This window comes from Pleurodeles waltl, chromosome 8 (genome assembly GCF_031143425.1).
Source record: "Pleurodeles waltl isolate 20211129_DDA chromosome 8, aPleWal1.hap1.20221129, whole genome shotgun sequence".
NCBI lineage: Eukaryota > Metazoa > Chordata > Amphibia > Caudata > Salamandridae > Pleurodeles > Pleurodeles waltl.
In genome coordinates this window covers 1,441,331,583-1,441,358,373 of record NC_090447.1, presented here as the reverse complement: position 1 = coordinate 1,441,358,373, position 26,791 = coordinate 1,441,331,583, and the positions used below count along the sequence as shown (strand labels likewise).

Sequence of the window (26,791 nt, the reverse complement as noted above, 5' to 3'; positions counted from 1 at the left end):
TGTTCATCCAGTACTTTAGTTTCTTTTATGAAGAGTTGATGCTACAAGTCGACAAAGCTTTCTAACACCTTGGCCACGAAGGGCTTATTTTTCTACAGGGTTGATGTTGTTTGAACTTTTGGGGCCTGCTCCTTGTTTTTATTTTCTTCTTTACTAGAGAAGTGACGTGACCAACTTTAAGGTGCTAGTGAGTCATTGATTTCGTTCAGAGAAAACTAGGGAATGAGTTCCTACACTTGAGATGCAGGTCTGGTTTTGGTGATGATGGCAATCGGGTCTCAGTGATCAATTTCTTCAAAAATACACCAGACATTCTCTGATTTTCTCTTTGGGCTACTGATAGTTTCCTTGTGTGATGAGTTTTCAGAGTAGATTTAATCTTTTCTATCTTTTATCTGAAGAAGTTAGAGAGTTTTTTGTATTTTTCTTTAGAAGCTATGGTAATCACCAAAGGGAATGATCTTGCAGTGTTTTCTCAATATTATAGTTTCTTATATTAAGGCTCAGCCTGATCTGTTTCTTTTTTTAAATGGTCTTTTGCTTCAAAGGAATGTCTGTAATTTTTCTTTTTCAGAATGAGGTGTGGGAAAGGTTCATGTAATGGGTTTTTCTCCCACCTTCTCTGAGGGTTCGAGGAATATTCTTTCTTCATTCAGTTCCTTTGAGAACCACAATGCTGAACTTTTCCCTTTTCAGAATTTTTAGGGGCAAAGTATCTAGTCTCTGTTATTGTTTAATGATTGGTAATATAATTGTCATCTGAAGATATAGGTAAGTCCTGAAATTCATGATCAAGTTCTGTGGTGAAACTGTTCCTTGCTAGTTTTTTTTTTGTATTGTTTGGCTCCTTAATCATGGTTTTATTTAAGGTGATTGAGAATAAAATGGGTGCATCAATGGACCAGTCAACAGGGAGCATAGAATGCTTATTCGATTTGTCTCTATTTGCTATCTTAAGGTGCAGTGTGGCTCCCTTCAAGAGGGTTGACGCAATGCAGAAGTACTGAAAATTGTGATCAAGATAACAGAGACACAATGGGTTCTCTTTCCTTATTTCAGTGAAGATTCAAGTCTCTGAGAAAGATGTTGGTTCTGGTTTGATCTTTTTCAGTGCTTTTACATGTGGAAGCTGGGATTTTTACTCTGCTGCAGTTGGTGAGGATAGGAGTGCCTTTCATGGTTATCTTTACCTTCTTCCCTCTGTCCTAGTCCGTTAGAAGTTCTTGAATGTCGCTTCTGGAGGGAGGAGAAGTTGTTCTCCATTCATGAGGCTTCTTATTGCAATTAGGTGTAGTGTTAATGGTGTACTCAGTCTGCTGACTAGTTTGTCTACGTGTAGGTTTGATATTGGGCTTGTTAGTAGTTCTTTTGTGTCTGGGAGGGCGTCCCTTAGTTCATTGGGTAGGGATTCTGTAGTGAATTTTGTACATTTTAGATTCAATTTTGTTTAGGTTGTAGGAGGATTGCACTCATGCTGTGATTGGAGAAGTAGTGTTCGCGCAGATGAAGTATTGGGGACAAACTGAGACAATGGTAGAGTTATTCAAGGTTATCAATGCATATGAGTGACAGGTTGCTACAGGGGAACGGTTGTATTTTCTAAATGTTCGAAGCCTGGGACCCTTAGTTTTAGGGAACCTTGTGTAGGAAGGTGGTGGAGAGAGAATGGTAGTGGTATCTGTGGTCATTAAAAAATTGAGTGACAGCACTTAGGTATGGTAGTGTGATCTTGCATCCAGTTTCCAGGTAATTCATACCAGTTCTGTAGGGGTGAGCACAATGACTAAAATAATCAAAATACCATGAAGATAGCTCCATCCATGCTATAAAGTGAGTGTGTGGCAAACTATAAAAGATCTCTTGCTTTATCACGTGTGGCTAAAGTGGGAGTAGTATGCCATGTTATAGGTCATGGCAAGCAATGAGAAATTTTTGGGTGGTAACATGAATAACACATAAACTGACTGTGCTTTAAACTGTGCATGTCATTTTAAGACTGTTAATGCACATACCCTTTAAAAACCAAGATGAAATCTCTCAGCAGGAATTCTTGATTTTTACTTGCACTTGAATCGACAGAAAATTGAGAGAAACTCAAAAAATAATGTGAACTTCCTTTGTCTTTTTTGTGGGCTGCTGCGTTATGGAGTGAGACGTGTGAAGCGAGAAGAGCTTGTCTCCAATGACATTAACATACACAAGTATAAGAAAATACCCTCAAGCTGCCCTGTGTGTGGAAAGGTAAGGTAGAGCCGGAGGAATTGGAAGAGGTAGAGTGTGTGATGCCTTGTCCTTAGAATGTGCTGCAGAAGTGAATCAGTCTTCTTATGTAGGTGGGTTGGCTGGGAAATGGAGCTGCATCTTGTGTACATATCCTTAAAATCACTTTCTGTGTACAGTGCTTTTCCCATCTGTATAAGTGTGTAAATCATAGTGCTAAACATTGAGATTTGCTGTTTAACCACCATTGTGATTAATGTTTATTTGCCCTATGGCTTCTGATAAAAAAAGCCAGCAATTCACTTTACAGAGGGACTGAATTGTGTTCATTGAATGTGGATAAGGGGCGTCCGGAGCTGGTTAAAGCACATTGGTAACTTTTGTGTGAGAAGTACCGGTTTCCGGTGCATGACCCTCGTCAATCTGCTCGATAAATGCAAAAGATTGAGTTTTGAAGTCCTAGCATAGCCATGATTCAGTTTTACTGACAAATGTAACAATCACCCTCCTGGGCATGTCCTAATATCATTTATCTGTGCATAAGAATTGCATTGGTTTAGAGTGTTGCCACTGTCGTATTGTGTGCCTTTTGCTGACATATGTTACTTTGTTAGTTGGGATAACAAACATATCCATATTTCATGAGGACCATTATGTTTCTCAGGTGGTTGGATGGTTTGTGGTCTACAGTAGTTGTTATGGCTGTTATGAATCTCTACTGATAGGAAATGCAGAATTTTCCTTTGTAAACCTCCTCTTACCTGGTACGCACCCTGTCTCATTCCTTCCCTTTGGCATTATCCCCATGATTTTGCTTCAGAAATTTCTAAACATTACAACTACATTGCTCTGTAAACATAGTGAATTCTGCTGTGAATGTGTGTGATGTGGTGAATACAACTGTAAGCATTTATAAATATGCCAAAGGATGTACAGTGGCATTTTGTTTTTCTTATAAGGACAGCTTCATGAGCTTCACTGGCACAGTATATCTGAGTAGAAAAGGAAGAGAAATTATGTTTATACTGGGTTTATTCGTGTAATATTAATTTACTTTGTACTTAAGCAGTTAAATCCATGTATTTCACTTTTTTAAGATGGAAGTTGCAGTACCTTGCTCTACACAACTCTCCCGTATCCTACATTGTGGAGTGATTTGTCAGGATAATGAAGCATGTCTGCTCTATGCCTGGTATTGGATGCCATACTTGTGACACTAAATTCAAGTTTTCCACCAACAATAAGATATTAAACAGATGGGCTTATTTTCTACAGAGAAAAGAAACTCGGATAGGAAGTACGGGTTGTGTGATAATTATCACACCCTCGCAGTTTTTCCTTAAGAAATGATGGCAGGTCAACCTGCTGGAATTTATCGGGAAACAGGCCCAGAAAAAAGCAAAAAAGTGGAATTTGGTGTGTTAAAAACCTATTCTACATGTCTGCCCACTTTCCATGTAAAAAAACAGAATAGAAGGTATTTACCACTTGTGGGAAATCCATCAACCTAGGGTAATATTTACCAAGTGTGGTAAAATACCCCACCCTGTTATGGCAAACTCGTAATGAGGACCTTAGTGTTTTAATTTGTGATGACAACTACTATATGTCACAGAGCCAGTACAATCATTCTTAACACCCTAGCTTGTCTACATTTCTATTTTTTTGCAGGATGCCCTTATCAAGCTGGCTTAGGGTTATCTTCCCCCATACCCTCTGATCAGATACAGGCTTCAATTTTTTGTTGCTTTAAGGTGGCTATAACCTCTGTGCTTTTGTCTCCTAAAATACTTGTGTGTCTTGTAAAAAGGCAACATGCTATAATCTGCCTTTTTGTATTAGATGTTTTCATGCAGAAGCAACATGAACAAGCACCTGCTGACCCATGGAGAAAAGAAGTACACCTGCGAGATTTGTGGCCGGCGGTTCTTCAGGGTGGACGTCCTAAGGGATCACATTCATCTCCACTTTAAGGTAGATCTTATTTCTCAGATGGTGCATCATGTGATGGCAACTGCTGGATTATCTCTGGTTGATGGTTGGTGATTGTGGTATGTGTATTAGTATGTCACATTCCTGTAACAGGAACCAAATTTGTGTAGCACGCCTCTATTGTTATTTCAGTAAAATACTAGGATTGCAGTGCTGTATGTGACTGTCTTCTAGAGGTCAGAAAATGCTTTTGAAAATGTCTATTTCAATTGTAAGATATAGCGGTCTAGGGGTGGTTCCATCCTGACCTTTCTACATTAATGTGGAAATTTTTGTGTGTTTGATTCTTGAGGTTAATTTATGTTCTAATAGTTGATTGAAGAAGTCTTAAAGGGGCCTATTGTGAGTCCTTTTAAGGAATCACAAAGTAGATAAAGATAAATGCAAAAATTGCAAAATAGGGTTACCCTGAAGATAGCAGGTCAAATCAGTAGCTGTGTAAGGCACAGGAGAGAGGACACTATTCATTCCTCTAAAAGGAAGGATCACCAGAGATCTTGATAGTCGTAGGATGTGCTCGTCCAAGTGATGGTTTATTCCTTTTAGTATAATTATTTGTTACCAATTGTCCATGTGAATCAACCATGAAACCAACCTTGATTCTGTTAACAGAAACAGAACTTTTGGAATCTGTGCACCATGAACTTGTCAATTTAGTCATTCCATTGCTACCCCTGGGGGAACAAGGATCCTGGTAACATTACATTTTCCTTCTGCTCTCAAATCAGTACTTCACATGAGTATGTTGAACTCCTTGACACCTTGTCAAGGAGAATCAAAAGAAATGTCAAATACTGTCTCCCAAAGCCAGATAGCCCAGGAATTGAATACAAACCTAAGCTTAACTGGTTGTCTCTGTGATAATCACAGCTACAAGTAGCTGAAGATGCTGTTTTCCTATGTCTAGTTCTTCCGCTTGGATCTTCCAAAGTTACAGAAAAACTGAACACACTCTGTTTTCACAGAGGAGGAATCTCTGGTGTGAAAATACACATTAAATTAACCCAGTCTGTGCAGTGACTGGCAAACAACGAACTTTTTCACACCCACTATACTGGTTATGTCTCCGATGTGACACTGGCATTGTGTGATGCTCACTGAATATCTTGAGACAGCATATGAACACTGTTCCCACCCATTTGGGTCCTATATCACACCCAGCTGTTTGGACTATTCAATGTGCTCAGAGGTGGACTCATTAGTTCAAAATGTCATGCAGGATAAAGCTGTATTCATGGTTTCTTGTTTAATTTTAGTTCTCTTCTAACATGAGTAAAATGAGAAAACCGATGAGTAATAGGAGCTCTCTCTCGTCCATGTGACTGATCAGGCTAGCTAAACCATGACCTTAGTCAAGCATGGATCGAATTGGGTGCCTTTTGGGGATTTTAAGCACTGCTCTTGGTGGTGTATATTTTTCTTTTCTTGGGGCTTACACCTTCTGTAAATACAATTAGATGCTTTATAGATGTTTCAGGGTACTTTGAACAAAGAGCTGGAAACTTAAGTCCTTGTTGTGTAGCTCATGCCTTGAAGTAGAACAGTGTGCTCTTGCTTGTACTGTGGGACTGAACCACTCTTCTTCTGCGGGTGGTACTGTGGCCTTTGCAATGAGAATTCCAACACACTTTCCTCACTGGGTGAGTCTGGGTCTCTGAATCCTTCTGTGATTCTTAAGGGGCATGCGACATAGCTCCACTCTCTCACTTTGAGAGTGGTGTTGTGAGGAGGGAGTGTAAACCGTGGCCAGTACCACATTCCTCTCCCATAGTACAAGTAAACGCATTGAATGCCTACGACCCCCTCCACGTTTGTCTCTTTGGCCAGCAGCTCGCTTAACTCTTATTCATTGGTTGATCTGGCATGTAAAGGCTAAATGATCAACCAGCCTTTCTGCCACTCCAGATCTTAGTACCGTCCTCCATGGTAGAACTATAGAAAGTGAGCTTCAAGAGACACAGCCAACAATTGGGTTGGGGGGGAGGGCTGTATTCACCTGAGGGAAAGTGAACTCCACATCAGACAAGGAAGATGTGAATGATCTATAGGAGCAGCAACTGAGTGTCGATTTTGGCTCTGTGGTCTGCTGCATCTTTAGCTTGAACTTCTTTTTGCAAGTTTTGAGCTCAAAGCTAAGGGTTGGTACATGGTTAAAAATGTTCTTACTTGGATTCAAGTGCCCATGGCCTGCACTGGTCATCGCCATTCAAGCCATGCAGCGGCCCTGGGAGATCTGGAGGAAGCCATACTCTGAGCCTGCATTCTAAATCACTAGACAACTTGTATATTCTGAATCTTACTCTTGAGGTGCTCCACATCTCAGACTTTGGTGGCGATAGCGGCTTTTCTGAAAGGCTTGTTGTCACAGTCCCACATGGATAAGGATGGAAAATGTCTTGAACCTTTTGGGAAGAGTATATACTAGTCTGGCTGTCTCTACCTTATGCAGATGAGTGACATCAAAGAAAGCTAATGGCTGCATTTGTGGCATGCGTGAGGCATTTTCTTTGGAGGCAGTAGACCAGGTAGTGACATATGGGAGTACTGCTACTTAACTATTATGTCCCAGAGCACACCAGTTGGCTTACCAAGTCACAGATTTTCAGCATTTGACCCACCAGGGGTAGTATATTTGAATAGTACAGGTCCACAAGTGGTAGGGGTTAGAAACACTAATATATCATGAGAATACATTACCTTCAAACTCACTGTCAAGACAGTGCGGTATCTTCAAAGATTTACTTGTATTTGCACATAAGCAAAATGAACAGCTACAAATCTGGTACTGGGGTAAAACCAGATGATGCTACTTTTCTAGTAGTCAAGATCTGTCCCCACGCTTTTTTTAAAGAGCCTTTGTGTGCTAGATTTTCTCTGTCCTATATTATCCTGTGGTGGTGCATTCAGAAACGCTGTGAGGATTTTAAGCATCCTTAGTCTACTATAATACTTAATTACAACATCTCCACCATTGAGGCAGTGGTTCCATAGAAATATACAATGTACCAACTTTTCCTATGACAACTATGATCCCTGTTTCAGTGTTCTCTGGTGGCAGGGCATAGAAAGTGCAGGCTCTTTAGTGCTATGTTGCAAGGTTTCCCTGCAGCTCTAGGACTCTGGCAATGCTTGCTTTGGCTTGACCTCATTTTTAGTACAGCTGTGTTCCAGCAATTTCGTATCTTTTGGGTGGTCTTGTACTCTTGAGTCATCTTTTGAAGATCTTCATTCAGTTGTGCCTTGTGCTGATTCTCCATTGACCGATGACTGTTCCTCTTGTTTAAGGGCAGTCCTTTCCTACAGGTGACAGCCTGGTTCCCCAGTGGCTGAGGACCGCTCCTCTTAATAAAGGCCAGGTCTTTCCTGCAGGTGACAGCAGACAAGTGTTCTAGGAATCCAGGCTTGGCACCATCGTGGGGTAGATAAACCACAAAAAATACCTTTACTCCTACATTACATTACCAATCAATCAATCAATCACAATATTTCTAGAGCGCACTACGTACCCGTTAGGGTTTCAAGGCGCTGAAGAGGGGGGGGTGCTGCTACTGGTCGAAGAGCCAGGTCTTGAGGAGTCTCCTGAAGGTGAGAAGGTCCTGGGTCTGTCGCAGGGCGGTCGGGAGGGCGTTCCAGGTCTTGGCGGCGAGATGGGAGAAGGATCTGCTGCCGGAGGTCTTGCGATGGAAGCGGGGAACTATGGCGAGGTTGGCAGAGCGGAGTTGGCGGAAGGGGACGTAGAAGTTGAGTCTGTTGTTCAGGTAGACTGGTCCGGCGTTGTGGAGTGCCTTGTGTGCGTGGGTGAGGAGTTTGAAGGTGATCCTTTTGTCCACGGGGAGCCATTGTAGGTCTTTCAGGTGGTGGGAGATGGGGCATCGGCAGGGTACGTCGAGGACCAGTCGGGCGGAGGCGTTTTGGATGCGTTGTAGGCGTCGGATGTCTTTTGCTGGGATGCCTGTGTAGAGTGCGTTGCCGTAGTCTAGTCTACTGCTGACGAGGGCCTGGGTCTCCGTTTTTCTGGTGTCCGTTGGGATCCATTTGTAGATTCTGCGGAGCATGCAGAGGGTGTTGTAGCAGGAGGAGGACACGGCGTTGACATGGTGAGGGCGGAGTCGAGGATGAAGCCCAGGTTGCATGCGTGGTTGGTTGGTGTTGGAGGGGGGCCCAGCGCGGTGGGCCACCAGGAGTCGTCCCAGGCCGAAGGGGTACGTCCGAGGATGAGGACCTCCGTCTTGTCGGAATTCAACTTCAGGCGGCTTTTTCTCATCCATTCGGCGATGGACTTCATTCCCTCTTGGAGGTTGGTTTTGGTGGTGAGTGGGTCTTTGGTGAGGGAGAGGATGAGCTGGGTGTCGTCGGCGTAGGAGAGAATGTTGAGGTTGTGCTGACGGGCCAGTTGTGCGAGGGGGGCCATGTAGATGTTGAACAGCGTCTGGCTTAGGGAGGAGCCTTTGGGTACGCCGCAGATGATGTTGGTGGCTTCGGAACGGAAGGGAGGGAGTCGGACTCTCTGGGTTCTGCCGGAGAGGAAGGAGGAGATCCAGTTGAGGGCTTTCTCTTGTATTCCGGCTTAGTGGAGGCGTGTTAGTAGGGTGTGGTGGCAAACCGTGTTGAAGGCTGCGTAGAGGTCCAGGAGGATGAGGGCCGAAGTTTCTCAGTTGTCCATTTGCTGTCTGATGTCGTCTGTGGCGGCGAGGAGAGCAGTCTCGGTGCTGTGGTTGCGTCTGAAACCGGACTAGGAGGGGTCCAGGATGGAGTTGTCCTCGAGGTGGTGGGTGAGTTGAGCGTTGAAGATCTTCTTGATGACCTTCACTGGGAAGGGGAGGAGGGAGATCGGGCGGAATTTTTTGAGGTCGTTGGGGTCTGCCTTGGGTTTTTTGAGGAGGGCGTGGATTTCGGCGTGTTTCCAGCTTTCCGGGAAGGTTGCGGTTTCAAATGATAAGTTGATGATCTTTCGAAGTTGGGGGGCGATGGTGGATTCGGCTTTGTTGTAGACGTGGTGGGGGCATGGGTCTGAAGGGGATCCTGAGTGGATGGAGTTCATGATCTTGCAAGTTTCCGAGTCATCTACATGGGTCCAGGAGGTCAGGCGGTTGGTGTAGGTGGAGCTGTCGGGGGTGGGGTCTGGCGGAGGCGTGGTGTTGAGGCTGTCGTGGATGTCGGCGATCTTCTGATAGAAGAAGGAGGACAGGGCGTCGCAGAGTTCTTGGGAGGGAGGGATGTCGTTGGCCACAAAACCACAAAAAATACCTTTATTCCTACATTACATTACCGGATTTATAAAGCACATGGCTACCTGAAACCGGGCTTCCCAATGCTAGAAAGAGTTCAGTAAGCTACAAGCAGCTCTACTTAGGAAAAAGAGGTATTTTTTTAGTTGCTTACAAAAGATCCACCAGTTGTTTTCAATTCTCTAATTGCCCGGAAGTGAATTCCACAGCCAGGGGGCTAAGTATGTGAAGGACTGACTGCCACCCCTGGATCTTTTTATCCACGGTGTGACAAGAAAGTCCAAAGAACTAGATCTAAGGGACCTACTGGTTTGGTACGAAGCAACTAATTAAAGGAGAATTTTAGGGCTGTGCTAATGTTTGGCCCGATGCATCAGACAAAAAGCCTTAAACTGGATTCTGCTACTTATAGTTAACCAATGCAGCATTTTAAGTGCTTCCCTTGCTGAAGGAAATTTTGGAATTCCCAGAAGAATCCAGGCAGCAGCATTTAAATTACTAGTAGTTTCATAATAACCACTTTCGGGCTGCCTTAATAGATTGAGTTCCCATAGTCCAGGCGCAATACTACCACACCCTGGGCCACAATTCTTCTGGCGTCCAATGGGCACCATTTCAAGGTTTTCCGAAGGGCTTTCAAAAGGCCAAAGGAGGTGCTTGGGATCCTGTTCGCTTGAGAGGCCATTGAAAGCTTATGACCTAAAGTAAGGCCCAGACTTTTTACTTCAGTTTTCAGTACTGGACGATCACCTAGTGCAGAGTAAGAGTAGTAGAGGTGATCGCAATATTGTGAGACCATGTTAGTCAGCTGGGTATCACCAAGGTAAGAGACCATAGAGAAACCAAACGCCCCAATGAGGTCAGACAGTGGGCGGATGTGTGTGTGTATGTATGTATATATATATATATATATATATATATATATATATATATATATATATATATATATATATATATATATATATATATATATATTAGAGTGTAGGGCTTAATGGTGAGCCCTGCGGAACTCCACACCTCAGCTGATAACTGGAGAAGTAACAAAACCTCTCACAAACTTGAAAACTCTTCTCACAAAGGAAGGAGGCCAACTCCTAGGCATGTGTTTGTTCAGTGTTCAGCCAATGTACAACGTTCTGGACATACGGTCCAATATTTATGCCAAAGTGGAGCTACATGCAACACATCTGTGATAACAAGAATCCTGCCTTTTCTTAAAGTGAATTTCTCTAGAATACGCAAAAATGCATTGTAGATATGCATAGGAGTTCAAAAGGCATTCCAAAAAATTCACTCACACTTACCACAGAAGAGTTAAAAGGTCCAAGAACTATCTGGTTCAGACACTGCATGTGGTTCTCCCTAGTGAAATTATGTCTATCTTGTTTATGGGCTATTGTGCCAGGCCGCGTGGTCCCCTCATTGAGTTTGATTTGCTTGGAAGAATCCCACATAGTGCACAAAGTACAAAAAACATCCCTTTTTGTTTGTTTGTGTAGCAGATTTGGGCAGTTTGTAGTCCTATTTCGTTCCTCTGTGAAGTAAAAAAAACAACAAAAAAACAGCCATACACCTGGCGATGGAAATCCAAGGTCACCTCAGTTTTAACTGAGGAAGTAGACTATGTAGATTTGACCCTGGCAGAGGCCTAGCACAGGCTGTTGTTGCTAGTTAGTAACCAGCAATAAAGAAAGAGTGGTGGTTTTCTCTGTGTCTGAGGAAACTTAAATTAAATAAAGGAAAGTAAGTGGCAACCTCCCCTTGTCCAGCCAGCTGATACGACTGGTTTCAGCAATGGGTGTCCTGAATTCAAAGGTTGCTATGTTTACCATTCACAAAGACTTCCAGGGCGATATCACTCAGAACATCACTGTTAAAAAAATAATAATAAAAAAAAAAAATAGCCTTTCTAGTGAACGCACAGGTTGTCAAATTTCGTCTTACAAAACCTACTTGCCTCCTGTAGAGAGGGATAAGTACCAATCAGGCATTCAATGGACCACTCAAAATTGTCACTTTTTACACAATGGGCAATGTTTCTACTTCCTATCCTAGTGCAAGTTGCTTATGGAGTCGTTTGATGAACAACTTTGGACGCTGGTCTTGACTAGCCCATGGCGCAGCAGGAAGCAGGCTTGACAGTTTCAATCCTCTGCGGGAATGCTGGCGATATTGACTGTCATGGGAGCAGGTGTCTCACACAAATAGTGATAACCAATTTACAATATCAGGTCTTTACAAAGTGATGATAATAACTCTTTAGCAGTGATCCTCATGCATGGTATCCGTTTTGTACTTATTTTGTGCATGGTATTTATTTCTCACCTTTTGTTTCATCCATGTTTTTGAGAACTTCCATGTAATTTCCTGCAATCTTTACCCAAAGTATAGGAGAAATAGTGCCAAAAAGAACAGTACCCCCACCGTATTTATTACCATGGTGTACCTCATCCTTTATAGCTTCTTGCAGGAAACTGGGTTTTTGTCCCTTTTTTTTATCTACTGGATGCTGGTTTTCGACTGACAGTGCACCGAGGCCAGCTACCCAGACCTCAGTGCCCACACTCATTCCTTAAAACAAGGTGATGTGTTATAGCAACACAATTTCCAAAGGTCGTTAGTCCTTTTGTAAGTCCCTAGTAAATGGTACCCCTGGTACCTAGGGCATGGGTACTAAAGAGTGTCCCTAAGGACTGCAGCAGATCTTATGCCACCCTAAGGGACCGACACACAAATTCCACACAGACTGCCATTGCAGACTGCATGACATGGTGCAAACCATGAAGTGAAACCCTGACATGGCACACTCCTGTGTGCCATGCCAAAGTCACTGCATTTAATATACGTAAGTCACCGCTACACCAGACCTTTGAGCCCTAAGGCAGGGTGCATTATATTTTATGTGAGGACATAGCTGCATGAGCAGATATGTCCCTAAGATGTTTAGTTCTATTACTAGATATTAGAAGAAAACAGGGAAGCCATCTTAAGGTATGTACTGGGCACTGGTCAAAACGAGTTATCCAACTAAATATTGGCTTCACTGAAACCTATGGTGTTTGGTATCTACCACCTCGTATTAATAAACCCACACTGATTCCAGTGATGGATTTATTAATACATGCACCCAGAGAGTACCTTGAGAACCCTACTAGTACTCTAATGTGCTGGCTGACTACTCGAGCCTGCCACCCTAGACCAGTTTTGGACCCCTATGGAGGTGAGAGACCCACTCTGAGGTCAGAAACAGTGCCTGCTCTGGCAGGAAGTGTTTACATCGTCTCTAGCAGGAAGGCTAGTAAATTAGTATGGCAAGAAAGGGAGCGTCAAAGAGCACACTGCATTTGAAATGAAAGCCTGGATTCCCCCAGACCTTGAGGGGTGCCACTTTCTGCTCTGAGGCCCTTTTGGCATGAGGACACACAGGAAATTTGCATAGATTTCCTTGTTACACCTCCAGGCTAGTCACACCCCCTAAATGGGCTACCTAAAGTGAAAACGAAAATTAGGATTTGACCACCTTGGTTGTGAAGAAATTAGGAACTCTGGGAGAGGGTGATGCCCACTCCCCCTCAAGAAGTGGTTACCTAGGGGTTGTAGTGATCCCAAGGCTAAGTAGCCTATTCACTACTACCCTTCTCTCCCTTAATGTCCCTAAATTGAGTATTTAAGTGGTCCCCTGACACCAGGAAAAGCTCATGATGCGAGAACTGAGGAGCAGCAACTGATTTAGCACTATCCCTGCCAGCATGCCTACTGTCACTGACAATTGCATGTCCCTGGCTTGTCCAGAAAGTGGTGTCACCTCTGAAAGCTGTGAAGAAGTGACCCATGACTTCAACTGGCCTGCAACATCTCCCTTAGAGCAGAGGAGCTGCTTCCATGCACGTTTGCAGGCACCAAAAGGACCAAAAGGAGAGCCTCTGCCAGGTCGACAGAGAAAGCCTAGCTGCACACAAAGCCTCGCCCTCCCTCACACACCCACAAGCCCGAGTTGCCATAAACTGCCAGTGCCTCTAGTGCACAGAGACCCTAAAGAGCTGAGCCCTATCATGTGTTTAGCCGGACTGGCCCCCTGCAGAAAAGCAGGAACTGTGTGAGCCTCTTGAGCAACATGACCCAACGCAGGAAAGCACCATTGCACTCGTGCCCCATAGCCCAAGGAGAAGTGGACCCATGGTGCCCATGAGGTCCTGAGACTCTCCACAGCTGAGGCCAACTTTGGATTTGGCCGCACTCATTCCCCAGACAACGCCTGCAGCCTGTTTTCACAGACTAGCACAAACCGCAAGTGCCTACCTCAGCCAGGGAAATCACCACTGTAGCAGAGCACCCCCCGTTCCCAGCCCGAGTTCCAGTAGGCCAACAGTGTTCCTACATGCCCGAGGATCTCAAGAACTGAGCCCCCCTGTGGGTTCACCCACATTTGCTCGCCCACACTACACAAAAGGGAGCATTTAGGTTTATTATTTTAAGCCTCTATTTACCAACAAGGTTGGTCTGTACCATCTGCATAGTGTGCCCCTACATTGGCACACTGCATAGGTAGCCACCTTCCTATATTTCTTAATGAGCTTACTGGTTGCTGCTAAATTGCCAAGTATAGAGTCATAGAAGAGACCAGATAGTACTCGCTAAATAAGAGAACAGGAAAATCCTTAGGAGCTCAACGTTCTCAAATAGTTACTGAATTAGGTTTAGGGGTGGTGCATATCTAACTCAAATCTGTCTCTCTCCAAGCTGTGGGTTTTTCTTCTTTATTATAATTCCTCATGTAACACAATCCTAAATGTGCCAAACATGATCCCTAGTCAGTCAGGTGGACTCCCAGGTTTAAAGACAAGTGCCTCCTAAGTACTAGAACAGTTAACAATAAAACATGTTTCTCTGAAGATCCAACCAACCATGTTATTAGTTTGCCAAATGTAATTAAATGATGCATCTACATCCAGGTGCCGAAATAATTTTGTCTAGCTGTGTCCTACTGGGGAATTAAATTATTTGGAATAGGCACTGTGGTTATATAGTGCAGACATTCTATTGTGCATATGCCAAGTGGAAGGCAAAATCGAACTGCAATTAGCTGAGGCATGAGGAACTCTCTTATGTTAGATTGAACTTTCAGGATCGGCATGTGCAGTGGAAACAATATGTCAGTATATCGGATTGGAACACATTTACAGCCCTATTGGCTGTTATAGTTTACGTCTGGAACACTGGGAGAATATTTTCAGAATACTTCCCAAAACTAAGCAAAATCGTTAATAGTTCTGCATTAAAATTCCACTTGATAAAGGATTGTACAGTCAGTAGTACCAAAATGATTTTTTTCTAAACCAAAAGCGAGGGAGGACATACCTTTACACCCCATATCTCATGTCACATACTCCTCAGGATCTCCACTACATTTGTGGACCTACTGGAGTGTGATGCTCACTTATGATTGAACCACTGTGCTTATTTCCACCGCCACTGATATTGCAGCCGTGCGCTCCATAATCAGCTGTCATATTTGATGGTGTTGTAGTGAATAGTAACATTATACTCAGCAATGTCAGTCGTCAATATACATTCCTCCAAGAGCTTCTACCTCTTACCCATACTGTTCTGTACTAATTGGCCTATAAGTTACTTATCCATATCTGAAACTGTTCTGTATCTCCTAATCTGCTCCGTTCTTTTTCTTAAGCCTATGTCAAAACTATAGATGCCACCTTTAAAAGGAAAAAGCCTTATGATGTCTATCAATGTTCTGAGTTGCTCAATGTACAATAGCATCCTAACAAACTGCCCAAGATATTTTTTCTTTCAGTCCAGTTTTCTATGTGTCTAATATATCCAAAAGATTTTCCTTTTTTACGGTTTACTATCAGGTTTTCAGATCTTAGGTCTCCTTTGATGATTTTTATTTTTTTATTTGAATGTTTTTTTTTTTCCCCCCACAATCACCCACTTCAACTTTGACTCTCCGTGTCCAGTTTCTATACTGTGAGACACTAGTGGTGCATTCACTTTCTGAGTCCTAACTGCAGATTTGTGTTCTCAAAACTGTGTTACAAATTCTGCCCAGTCCCACCTGTACTGTATATCCCATTTGGAGGTGTGAGAATATTGGGGAGGAGGGTGGGGCAGAGGGAGAGGTATAGTGTGAGGTAGATGGCATTACTTGTCCGGCAGTTCGTCATTTCTTTTAATGCCACTTTGTGTCCTTTATATGCAAGTTTCTGTGTTACTATTCAAGAACTAAATGTATGGCAATTGCCTCATATGTGGTTAGTCTCTACTGGGTTTTAATTGTTCACAATAGATCTCTGTAACTGCGTATGTTCTAGTTTATCCTTCAAGTGCAATTTCATTCTGTTTCAGAAGGCAAATATAGTTTTATCCAGGCTCTTATTTTCATTTGTAGTGAGTATATGCCAGTTTGAATTTATGATCTGCCTGATCATATCATTTAGGTTTCAGTACTTTACTGCACACACTATTGTATATTGCTCCTTTTTCTGTCGTGTCATGGACATGGCAGTTCTGTCATAATACTTTGCTCTTTTGTAGGTATGCCTAACCAACCATTTTTGATACCCACTTTTCCAATATCTCTAGCACTCTTTTAAAAAAAAAACCTTGATCTGTTCCATCTGAATTGTCCACAAGGGACTCGTTTCTTTTGACTGTTTGGGTAGAAACTGGAAAAATGAAGGGGTGTTTTCCTTGTTGTCTGCTTTCAGTAAAGGTCCACTTGTAGAATAGAGGTGGGCAAGCCGCTGAAAGCTAGAGCAACACTCAAGCCTTAAGCCTGACTCTGGCTTAGCTTGAGGTCCCAATGGAACTTCAAGAGTGTAATGAGCCAAGCTTTTATATAGCTTCTGCCTGCCACCCTTGCTCTATTTTCATGCACAAAGAGGTACAAAAGAGAACATTTAAGGTAAACAGAATAGACAAATAGATACCCATTTAGTGGCCGATTTGTGCCAAGTGAAACCAAAAAGCATGGATTGATCATGGCTTCCCCCTTTAAAAAAATCGTGTGATTTTAGGCACATTTTTTATTTTACGATCCTCGTTTTTTGTCACTATTGCATATGAAAGTGTCTTCAAATATGTGAGGTTATCATACCAGCTTTATAAAAACCTATTGTCTTTGAGTTAATAGACAATAATGTTGCTATATCTATAACAATCAGCCACAGACTGCAGAGTTCACATGACAACTGTCTAGCTTCTTAATTAGCTAACTGCTCTGTTGCTCGAGTGGGGACGGGGCAGGAACGGTTCTAAGTTCATGTTTAAAATCAATTACTTTTAATACTTCTCAGTGCTGTGCTGTTAGGTGATGTATTAATGTTAAATCTTCCGCATGTCAAAGAAATTTGCGCTTTTGAATTTTGAAGAGACTTCATGATGTTTTGTATGATGCTTGTTGTCTTATTAACTTGACAAACCTTTTCAGGGCTCAACTTGTGCACGGGCTCTAAGAGCCAAGCCAGACGCTTTGGTCGGCTCGGACTCTGGTCGCCCTGTTCATTTGTTGGCTCGCCCACCTATGCTTGTAGAAACCCTTCATTGTTGTAGATCCAACTATCCAGAAACTCCACCCTCTCTTTACTCTTTTTGGGGTTGAATTTGAGAATGGTATCTCGCAAATTAATCCACAGCAGAAATGCTCATCCAGAATCTTGCTGAATAATGAAAATGTAACTACATATCATGACCAATTCCTTAATATTTTCTGAAAAATCTGTGATTTAATTGTTAAAAGAAAATCTATCCTTAAAGCTTCCCATATAAATATTTGCCACAGTTGGGTGCTTGAATCCCCTATACTGATTGATTTTACTTGATGGTTCAATTCACCATTGAATTGAAAAATCTATTAGCAGGACTATTTTAAGAAATTCTATAATGAACTCATCCGGTCTTGTACCTTGCTTTTTAGTGAAGGTGTTTCTTACACTGTTGATTGCTTCATCTTGAGGGATGCTTATGTAGAGTGAACCTGTATCTAAAGTAACCAGGATATCCTGGTTAGGATTAAAGGGCACATTGTCCAGTTTCCTTGTCATCTCTCCTGTATCTTTATTGTAGGATTTAATATTTATGACAGTAGGACTCAACATTTCTAAGTATTTGGAGAAGGGTTAAGTTAGAGTTGATGGAGGCTGCAATAGGTGTGAGAGGTGGATCTAATTCGTTTGTATGGAACTTAAGCAGACTGTATATAGTCAGATTTGTGGAATATTTTTTATTAAAAAATTCAAACTACTTCGCAGATACCCCCCTACTCTAGGGCTCTGTTTGTGATGGCATTAATTTCTGATTTAAGTCCAATCCATGGCGCTATGTGACATTCTTTTGTAATTCTCATCAATTGACAACATGCTTCCTCCCTTGTCACAGGGTTTGATGGTAATACAGCTTTCTCAATGTAGGATATTCAGGGATTCCACTTCATCTTCAGTCAAGTTATGTACCTTTGAGGTAAACCTAGTGATCCTATCCAAACTGTTCATGGATGCCTTTTAAAGATGGCCATTTGGGGGGCCTACCATATCTAAGCTGAGTGTGAAATTAGACAAACAATGGATTCCACCCCATACATGTGGGCTCATTTATATTCTTGAATTGTCTTTGCATAAAAGGAATTATCACATTTTTCAGAAAAATCTATTTGCATCTCCAAAGAGATCAAAAACCTTAACTATTTGGCTAGGGTCAAATGACAACCCGTTGATAGCATAGTTTTGTAATTTGAATTAATTATTTCAGAAGGCCGGTTAAAAATGGGTATTTCATCAATGTCCGTCCTTTTTTGTAGCTCATTTGGCATTGTGCAGTAGTTGTAATATCACTATCTAGAGCCTCCAATATTGCTGTCTGCGAGTGTCCAGGTATTATGGTTGTTGGTCCTTCTGGTAAAACTGTGCATGGCCTTCCTTCATGGCTCTCCCATTCCCTATTTCCCTTGCTCATCCTCTGTGATAATCTAAAAAAGCATTTATTGATAACCATTCCCTTGCGCATTTCAGGTGGAGCTGTATGGCTCTGTGTCCCACTCCAAATGTGATGTTGGGTCACTATGTCTGCTCAACCTCTGCTTGCTGATGTCTGTTCCTTTCTTTTAGCACCTTCTGGCGGGAATCAGGGGGTCCATCAAATTCAGTCAGTCTGACAATTTTTTTCCCCTCAAACTTTTGCCAGTGTGCAAGGGAGGACATGTCCCTTCCAAAAACAACAGGATTTAAACCTTGCAAGGACTGCACCCAGCAAATGTCTAACAAACTACCATGATGTTTTTCTCGTGCCTCAGCTCCAGTCACATTTCTATGTCAAGTGAATGCTTTTTGACATGGTCACTCTCAATTTTTACCTAGTAATTGATGCAATTTCGACTGAAAGTGCACTTGCTTCCTGCTAACCAGGTCCCCAGTGCCATGTCTCTTTCCCTAAAACTGTACAATTGTTCCACAGTTGGCAATACATTTGGTACCTGCTGTAAGTCCCTAGTAAATGGTACCCCAGGTATCTAGGGCATGGGCACCAAAGAGTGTCCCTAAGGGCTGCAGCATGTATTGTACCATCCTCGGGGACCCCACACCTAGTACATGCACACTGCCATTGCAGGCTATGTGTCATGGTGCAGCTAAAAGTAAAAGCACAACATGGCACACAGCCTGTGTGCCATGCCCACTAACAATGCATGCAATATATGTAATTCACCCCTACAGCAGGCCTTCCAGCCCCACGGCAAGGTGCATTATATTACATATGTGGACATATCTGCCTGAGCAGATATGCCCTTGTTAAGTTTTTGTTGATTCTTAGACATAGTAGGTGATCAGGGAAGCCATTTTTAGTGCATGTGCTGGACACTGGTCAATACGAATTCCCCTGCTTCATGATTGCTTTACTGAGACTAGATATGTTTGATATCAAACCTCTCATATTAATAAACACTCACTGATTCCACTGATGAATTTATTAATGCCTGCACCCATGGGGCACTTTAGATGTGCCCGCTGTAAACCTAAGAGCTGCGGATGTACTAGCCAACTAGCTTTAGCCAGCCTCCCACCAACAGACATGTTGCTGACCCCCAGGGGTAAGAGCCTCTGCTCTCGGGAGATCAGGAACAAAGCCTGCTCTGGCAGGGGTGTTAACACACCCCTCCCAACAGGATGATCTCCATATCTGCATTCCAGGGCAATGGTCTTCAAAGAAGCCCACCACCCTTGGTATGCAGATCTGACTTCCCCCAGAAGGGAGATGCAGACCTCCCTGCCCCAGGGACCCATTTGACACCTTGAGAAGCAGAAGGACGTGTCCACTCCTCTGGCCTGTTCCACCCCTAATGTGGACACAACATTTAGAAATCTGCCATCTTGGTAATAGCAGAATTAGGAACTCTGGGACAGGGTTATGCCCACTTCCCACATTTAGTGGTTATATATGGGGTGAAGTGACCCTAAGGGTAAGTAGCCCCTTGGCTACTACCCTACACTCCCCTAAACATCCCTAAATTCAGTCTTTAGGGTAGCCCTTGGCCCCAAAAAATCAGATCCTGCCGGCCTGAAGAAGAATGGACACTCAATGATGCAAAAGTGAAACCTTACGACCCGTAACAGATTCGGCACCAACCCTGCCAGCCTGTGTGCTGACTTCTACAATCATGCAAAAAAACTCCTCGTCCTGCAGCTGCTTGTGCCTCCAAAAGCCCGGGAGGACTGCCAGCCTTCACCCAAGATCCAAGAACTCCAGTGGAGCAGTAGAGTTGCTACCCTGCATCTTGCATGCGTCCCAAAAGACACTTTGAGGACTCCGGGCCACCAAAACCTGACACTGGATAGCAACACTGCACCCGTTCATCTTAGCCTGAGTTAAAGTGGCTAATGTTGTCAACATGGTTCTCAGGCCCTCCAGAGACAAAACCATCTTGATTTTGCCCACTGTGCCCTTCACAATGACACCTGCAGCCTCTTTCTGCAGGCCCCATCTCAACCAGGACTGCCTCAGGTGATGGTCCACTGCACCAAGACACCCAAGGCTGAGGAGAAGAGGACCACTCGTACTGCAACGTCCTCGAGGCTCATGAGACGTGAGCGCTCTTGTTGGTTCAGCAGAATTGGACTCCCCAGTCCACGTCTGCAGCCTGTTTCTGTGGGCCTCCTCCACTGCTATGGTGACGGAATGCCGACAGTTCAAGAACCCTCTGCACCTGGACTGAGGAGAAGAGGACGATTGGTGTCCCTGCTTTCCTGAGCATCGCTAGAACTGAGCCCACTTGGTTATTCATCCTGATTGGTCCCCCAGTCATCACCTGCAGCATCTTTTTGCTTGGACCGATCCCTATTGGTTAAGCAGGGCACCCAATGCTCTACACCCTGCCGCCCCAGTGCCACCTGTTGGTATTGCCTAGTATACTGCCCCATACTCGCCTTAAGTCTGTAAGATTGATCCTGCAAGTCACTGATGAGTCCTTGTTTGCCATAGGTTTTTCCTCCGTAGGTTAACATTGCAGCTTCCGAAAAGATCACTGTCGACTTTTCCAACCTCTGATCATTTCTATTGCAAAACATACTTACCTGATCTTATTGATTCTGGTGCCTAAGTATATATAAAGGTGCTTGTTATTTTTGTAAATTGGTGTGGATCTCCTTATTGATGTGTGTGTCTTATTTATTAAGACTGTCTATGGTGAATGTATAACACTTCTCTCTGATAAGCCTAAGGCTCCTCAACCAAACTATCCCGTAGGAAAGTACCTTGGGATTGCTAGAGCAAGACCTTGCCCACTAGTAAGGGAGCCCCTGGACTCTTTATATAGTCTGTCAAAATGAGATCTACTGTGCAAAGAGCCAGCTTCCTACAGTAGCCGTCCATAACTGTGAAGCCAAACCTGCTATAGTGGAACTTCGGAGGAAGTCAAAGAAAGTCCAGTCCCAGTCCAGGTTGAATGTGCGGGCACCCTACCCTTCGTTGAAGTCCAGGAGTTCAAGGGAGTCAAAGAAACTGAAAAAACATAGGAAATCTAATCCACTCCCACTGTTTAGAGTTGTGCAACATCCAGGGTACCACCACGCCATGGAGTCCTTCCCTCCCCATGTGGAATCAATCCTGCAATGAATCCCAATGTGCCCGACTTCCCCTGGACATCAGCAACACTTCAATAGCTCAATGACTTTAAATTGGCCTTGGACAGGATATTTGCTACTCCACAGAATACCCCTGGAATTCTTTATGACCCTACGGATCTGAGGTGGCCTCCATTTGGGTTATTGCTGGAGAATCCTTTCTTGACACTGACTGCACCACTCAGCCGTGCTTCAAGACGGGCCCAGTCTCTGAGCCTAGCTCCACTTGCTCCAACCCTGGTGGAACCCCTGGCACTGTGACCAACACCACAACCTTGGGTCTCACTGTGGGTCCTGAACATGTAACCACAGGCAACAGTTTTATTGGAGTCCAAAACTCACCCCCTGCCGTGATCGCAAGCAACACTCCAGTATTCTTATTCTGACCCAGAAACCTCCCATCCTTATGCTGATGACAGTAATGATGGTGATGACCCTTACAATGACAATCTTATTTTATTTTGTATCTGCAAGATACCAGTGGGCAGGACACTTTTCCGGACATTGGTCTTTCCTTCCCCAACTAGACTACTTCAACGGAGGAGACTGTCTCCTTCACTGTGATTATGAGGATGGCAGGCGTTTTGGAACTCACCCTGCTTTCAACAGTAATGAAAACAAATGTTTGGACTAAAGTACTGAACCCCTGCCAAACAGGCCAAGAACCTCTGCTCGCTTTCAGAAAAGCATTAACTGATGTCCTTGTGGACACCTTAGCAAAGCCAAGAAATTGCCCCCATTAAGCAAGCAGCTGGCACTGTAGCATAGACCTCCCTGGGAATCTGGATTTTCACTCCAGAGAGCTTAGTGGTGCAGGCATCCATGAGTCACCTTACCACTAACACATTCCCCTCAACTCCTCCTGTCAAAACGCATGGAGACGTTTGCCAAGTGTAAGTTTTCCTCAGCTTTCCTTTCCTTCAGGGCAGTCAATAGGAGTTGGTTCCTGGGAAGGTACTCAAAATCACTGTGAGACAGGGCATTGGATATCCTGCCATCTGTCCCGGATGGAATGTGGCCAATCCTACAATACCTCATCATGGACGTTCAGGTCACAGAGAAGTGCTCCATTTACTTAGGCCAGGATATGACTGACTGACTGACTGTCTGCATGGAGCAAATGGGACCAGCGTGGTGCTTTAGTGCCACGCCTGGATTCGCTCGATGAGCTTCTCCTGCAATGTCCAACAATCCCTAATTGATAAGCACTTCGACGGTTCTAGGTTGTTTGGAGCAAAGCCAGATACAAACTTGGAAAGATTTATATAGAGCAAAGTCATTGATGGCTCTCTAGGCTAGCTCTGCCTGTTTAGCAGCTCCCCAAACAGCTCTCTCCTTTTGAGGCTGTGGCAGGGGATACCAACAGAGGCAACATCACAAAATACAATGAAGGATGGAGTGTTGAAACTTTTCAAACACTCACCCCCAGTCACAGATCTGGGCTTAATCCATCGTTATTTTGCTTGCCACGTCATCCCAGTTCGGACCCAGCCATACACATATCAGCCTGGACCCTGCTCCCTATGGGAGCAGTCCATCCCGAACTGCCAAGCCAGGTCCTCCCAGTCACAGATCTGGGTCGCAGTCTTGACTCTGCTCCCTATAAAATGAGCAGGGTCAAGACTGATTGCATATGGCTGGGTCTGAAATGGGGTGATGTGGCAAGATAAATAATGATGAATTAAACCCAGATCTGTGACTGGGGGTGAGTGTTTCAACACTCCATCCATCATTTTATTTTGTGATGATACCAACATAGGCAACATTAATAGGCAGGAACAGGAATCCCAGTCCTTTCAAAGTTGAGGTTTGAGATCGGGGTGACTGTGTTCATGACACCAGGGGCAACTTCTACCCAAACCCCAGCCCACCCTCCTGCCCTGCCACAAAATGCTTTGGCAGCAGTGATTGTCTGGTGGGAGGCTGCAACAACTTCTACCTTCCGCGAGGGACAAGCATCACATCTGACCAATGGGTGCTTCAGAGTTTGGAACAGAGCTATTCCCTACTCTACCTGTCTCACCCTCTGAATATGCCACCCACACTGCAACACCTACTGGAGGACCACTTGCCCATACTTCGAGGGGGGGTTCAAGTTTTCTTGGCCAAAGGAGCCATTGAAAGGGTGCCAGCATCAGAGATCGAAGCTGGCTGATCCTTCAGTTATATTCTGGTGCCAAAAAAAGGATGGAGGCACTCACCCCATACTAGATCTGCTCCCTCTGGACTTTTTCTTCTGGAAAGACAAGTTCAAAATGCTCAGATTGGCCAATGTTCTGTTTACCCTGTATCAAGGAGACTGGATAGTGGCATTGGATCTGCAGGATGCCTATTCAGCATCCTGTTCTGCACTCCCCCGGCCTATCTGCAGTTCCAGGTAGGCCAAGAGCACTTTCAGTTTGCAGTGCTACTGTTTGTCCTTAGCAGTGCTTCTCAGGTGTTCACAGAGGTGATGTTAGTAGTTGCAGTTCATGTATAGAGTTTGGGAGTACCCGTCTTCCATTACCTCAATGAGTGGGTACTGAGGGTAGCTTGTCATAAGTCACTGCCAGATAACAGCTGACCTAATGACCTCGCTGGGTTTTTCCAATCAACCTACTGAAGTCTCATCTGACTGCTTCACACTGGCTCCTCTTCATTGAAGCCATCCTGGACACAGTGGTTTTTCTGAGCCTTCTCTTCACCTTAACAAGTCCAGGACGTTCAGGATATGATCACAATCTTTCAGCCATTGATCTTGGTCTTACTGACCTAGATCAATGGCCTTTTAGACTAGGCAGGTGGCACGAATGGGTTCTGCAGTGGGATCTGAAGTCTCAGTGGGCTCAGTACCAAGGAGGCCTGACAGTCTATCCAGGTGTCCAGGGAAATTGAAAAGAACTGAAGTGGTTGCTGCTCGACCGCAGTTGGGTGTAGCAGACCTCTCTGCCTACCACATCCAGAGCGGATAGTGGTGACAGATACATTGTTCCCAGTTTGTGAAGGCTATCTTGGAGAAGTCAAGGTCACAGGACTCTGGTTTGTCACTGAAACTCCACATAAACCAGCTGGAATTCAAAGTTCTCCCTACCATCATACAGGCTTTCACAGACACCACAACCGCCATATGTTATTGCAACAAACAGGGTGGAGTGGGGTCGTGGGTCCTCTGCATGGGGCTCTGTCTCTAGAAGTGGGTAAATGCCTAGGGTATTTACTTAATTTCTCAGTACTTGGTGGGATTGTAAAACAGCAGGGTGGATGAAGTCAACTGCTGTTGCTTGCTGGATGATAAACAGCATTTACACTCAAAGGTGGCACAGGATATCTTCCAACAATGAGGAGAATCCTAGTGTGATATATTTGCCACCGCGGAGAACGCTCATTGTCAACACTTTTGCATGTTGAACTTCTAAAGGCAGAACTCCTTTGGGGACTCCTTTATTCTCAACTGGGACATTGGACTCTTGCATGCCTTTCCACCTGTACCTTTCCTGCCCAGAGTGCTGTAAATGATCAACAAAGACTGGGCAAAAGTTGTCCTAGCCCAGACTGGGTGAGGAGTTTATGGTACCTGGAACTTCTGGCCATGAGCATTTGTCCTACAATCAGGCTGCCCCTTTGGGAGGATCTCCTGTCGCAGCAGCAGTGTCCTGCACCCAATCCTCAACAACTTAAATTTCCGTGTGTGGGGACTGAGCGGCAACAGTTAATGGCTTATGATCTTCTCCCAAAGTGATTGCTCTCATCTTGGCAGCCAGACTTCCATCCACCAAAACGGTATATGCAGGACACTGGGGGAAGTTTGTTGCCTGGTGCTCCCCCTGTAACATCTAACCCTTCATTACAAAGTTTTATGACATATTGTTGTTTTGTCTCCTTTTAGCCCAGCAGTGCCTTGCTGTGGCCACAGTTAAGGGTTAACTTTCGGCCCTTTCAGTCTTTTTTACATTTACTGGATCAGTGCACAATATTCAACTTACCTGTTGTGATGGGCTTCTCGAAAAGGCTGATACTCATGTTCCCTCCAACACCTTTTGGGATGCCACAGTGGGACCTTAATTTGGTTCTCATGGCTCTGATGTGCACTCCCTTTGAATTGAGGCACAACTGCTCCCAATCAGGCAAGTGAGTGAACTCTAAACCCTGTCCGTCCAACAGCCATACACATTGTTCTCCCAAAGGTAGCTACGCCCTTCCACAGCATGCAGTCCGGCGTCACCTTGTTGGCCTTTAATGCCTCTCCTCACCATTCTAAGGAGGAGGAGCACCTTCATTGCCTCAACCTTGAGAGGGCCGTGAGTTTTTACATTGATCAGACAAGGGAACACAGTTTGGATGATCAATGGTTTGTTCTCCTGTAACCTCAGTAATTCCGGGTTGCTGACTACTATTGTTTGCTTGCTTGCTTGCCTGCCCACTGCACGGAAACACCACGGTTGCTGGATTTCAGTGGCAGGGGCATGAATTTAAGATAGCTGCCCTGCGTCCTTGCCGCCCGCCAAGACCACCAAAGCTGTCTGCTGTCTGCCTCAGTGCCACTTCAAGCACCAACAGACTGGATGCGCTGCTACTGCCCTGTCTCCCTCCATCTCCGTTTCAACAGCATCAACTACACCCTCGAGCAGGCAGCCTTGGTGCTGTCAGCACTGCCTCAGTCCCAAGCCCACTGAACCTATGAAGGACTAACTGTCTTCAGCGTGAGGTAAGAGGCAGCCTGGGTTAAAGTTGAGTCTTAAAAAAAAAGTGAGGATGTGGGGCACCTGAAGCCCCAACAGCCAATGTAGGTGAACGTGCAGCTCAGGCCAGGAGCGTTGAGGGTGCATAGTGCACCTCCCGAGTGTTGAGCCAGCACTGAGGGAAGTGGGTCGGCTAGGTCAAGGTGCAGCTTGCTCAATGCCCTGTGCTCCTCTGCCCTTGCCCTCGAAAGCTGGATTACATTTCTTTTTCCTCTCTCACACACCCTTCATGGTGGACCCCAAACGGTGGTCTACTAGTGAGGACTTACAACAACACCCATCCCCCTTTCTGCATCACAGCACTGGGTAGCTGAAAAGGGGGAAAGGATGAGCCCAAGGGTGAGCCCACCACGTACCTACGCATCCCTACACAGGGGTCTTACAAGGCACCTGACAAAGGAATGGGGGGGGGTCAACATTTACTGATGTCACAGAACCCCCACAAACTCACTGCCAGAGGTGCCAGAAGCACAGAGCGAAGGATCTCAACCATCTCACCTGACCT

General features: G+C 44.5%; 1 protein-coding gene across 3 annotated transcripts in view; it reads left to right on the top strand.

The window, feature by feature from the left end:
* Positions 1-26,791, top strand: part of PRDM15 (PR/SET domain 15) — a 345,544-nt gene that overhangs the window by 188,266 nt on the left and 130,487 nt on the right. For all 3 annotated transcript variants that reach the window (XM_069202594.1, XM_069202595.1, XM_069202596.1), the window contains 2 exons: positions 2,150-2,241; positions 4,063-4,194. In XM_069202594.1, the coding sequence (XP_069058695.1) occupies positions 2,150-2,241; positions 4,063-4,194 (224 nt within the window). The remainder of the gene's footprint in view (positions 1-2,149; positions 2,242-4,062; positions 4,195-26,791) is intronic.